The sequence below is a fragment of the Sinocyclocheilus rhinocerous genome, unplaced genomic scaffold (assembly GCF_001515625.1).
Source record: "Sinocyclocheilus rhinocerous isolate Xijiao unplaced genomic scaffold, SAMN03320098_v1.1 scaffold993, whole genome shotgun sequence".
In the NCBI taxonomy this organism is placed as follows: domain Eukaryota; kingdom Metazoa; phylum Chordata; class Actinopteri; order Cypriniformes; family Cyprinidae; genus Sinocyclocheilus; species Sinocyclocheilus rhinocerous.
Genome location: NW_015639771.1, coordinates 1947180 through 1949207, shown reverse-complemented (window position 1 = coordinate 1949207; position 2028 = coordinate 1947180). Strand labels below are relative to the sequence as shown.

The 2028-nt window shown below is 37.8% G+C and overlaps 1 protein-coding gene across 2 annotated transcripts in view; it reads left to right on the top strand.

Moving 5' to 3' along the window:
- Positions 1-432: 432 nt before the first annotated feature.
- LOC107751755 (synaptotagmin-like protein 2) overlaps positions 433-2028 on the top strand; it is a 9998-nt gene continuing 8402 nt past the window's right edge. For both annotated transcript variants that reach the window (XM_016567520.1, XM_016567519.1), the window contains exon 1: positions 433-783. In XM_016567520.1, coding sequence (XP_016423006.1) covers positions 656-783 — 128 coding nt within the window. In that variant the 5' untranslated portion in view covers positions 433-655. The remainder of the gene's footprint in view (positions 784-2028) is intronic.

The following is a 2028-nucleotide window of genomic DNA, read 5'->3' as shown; positions in this document are numbered from 1 at the left end:
ACAAGTACAGAGAAATGCAGTTAGCATCTAACCAAAAGTGCAAGAATATAGTGTCTTATATACAGTTAAGTGCAGAGTAAGTGAAGCTATAACTTATAGTATGTACAGTGGAGTTGCGATATACAATATTAAACAGAGTATGTACAGAATATAAATAGGAGTGCAAATGTAGGGTTATATGTACAGTATGAACAGCAGCAACGTAAGAAAAGTGGTTGTATGTGAAATAATATTGTTAAACAATGTACAGTCTACGCAAATATTATTATCATTATTATTATTATTGAAAACATTGATTTTCACCTATATTTGTTGTGGTTCAGGAAGCTAGGTTACTCCTGAAGGACATGGGTAGAGAAACATTAACTATTCTCAAACTGAATGTGACAGATGACGTCACGTCGTGTTTTTTTTACACCGTGTGAATGTGAACGATTGTTACACGCGCGTTAAAAGTGTAGCAACTCTCTTCCTCAATCACGCGAAATCAGCTGAACATCTCCGAGAGAGCTGAGGTTACCTGTGCAGGCGAGGATTCATAAGGATTGAACACGGGTTGACAAATTTCCGATTTGAGCAAAACGCGGTGGTTTGCAGGCTGTTTACCTTGAAAAAGTTCTCGGCTGCTGAAAAGCGCTTGGTTTTATTGACCAGGATGAAACAATCAAAAAGTGCACTGGAATTGATTGACTTGAGCTTTTTGTCTGCTGAGGAAGAGGCAGCCATCCGTCAAGTGCTTCTGAGAGATGAAGATTTAAAACGACTGGAGAGTGGACGAGTCAGGTGGGAAATGGTTGTTTGACCTACACTGCAGTCTGCAAGTTCATGTGGAGCTGTATTGTACAAGTACGAATGCTTACCAAGCACTGATGATGTATTTTCCTGTTTTTCCCCATAAAAGTTTTTAAGGAAGTTACTGGTTATTTATTTATTTATTTAAAATACATTTTAATTGATTTTATTTTTTATTTAATTTGAGGTTTTATGTATTTTTATTTAATTTAATAATTTAAAACCATTTATATATGTATTAATTAATCTATTTATTGAAGTGTTGGCATTTTTATATATTTAAACATGTTGGTATTTGAAAAAACTATTACAGTTCATATACTTGGAAATTGCTAAAGTCAGCAATGGTGTCAGTAGGCATTTGGCATGGTGGCACATTAAAATTGTAAATATGCTGCCATACTTAAGCTTGTTGTTATGATAAACTAAGTGTGAGCATCTGTTGACCTATATTTAATGAAAATATCACGTGTTCTGCTTTTGCTACAGTCATCTCTTGATGCCGAGTTCACACTGCATGATTTTCAAACTCGTCGGATCGTCGTTGTTTTCACACTGCGTGAATATCTGGGGTAGCATTCAGTTGCTGCTGTGTTCACATTGCACAATGGATCGGCCGACAGCTCTGTCTGGTCCGCAAACTACGATTCACAACAAAACACAAGCGAGAAGTGATAAGGAAATGACGCGAGAACCCGCGTGCGTCAGACCGGAGTTCTCGAGCGAGACTGGAATTATTAAAAGTGACGTGACATGACATGTGGCCAAGTATGGTGACCCATACTCGGAATTAGTGCTATACATTTATCCCATCCTAAGTGCACACACACAGCAGTGAACACACACACACACCCGGAGCAGTGTGTGTGTATGTATATATATATACATATATATATATATATATATATATAGCCCGCAAATTGTCTGTGAGCTGATTTCCAGCCACAAGGACAAAAAGAAAAACAGATTATGCAGGAGGGAGATGCAGGGAACAGGGATCGGGTGTTCTGCAAAGAGAGTTGGAGGTAACTAATTTGTTACCTATGTCAATTTGTCACTACCTATTTGTCACTATGCTGATGTTGTGGAGGGTCAAGCAAATGTTTGTTTGTGCTTGTTTCTGTATGATATAATTGTTCATATATCTATAGGTTGTTTGCAATCACGTGATTCTGATGACGCGCGAAATGCAGCTGGAGGTCAGGAAGTGATTCTTCTCTCCATAGAAATCACTAG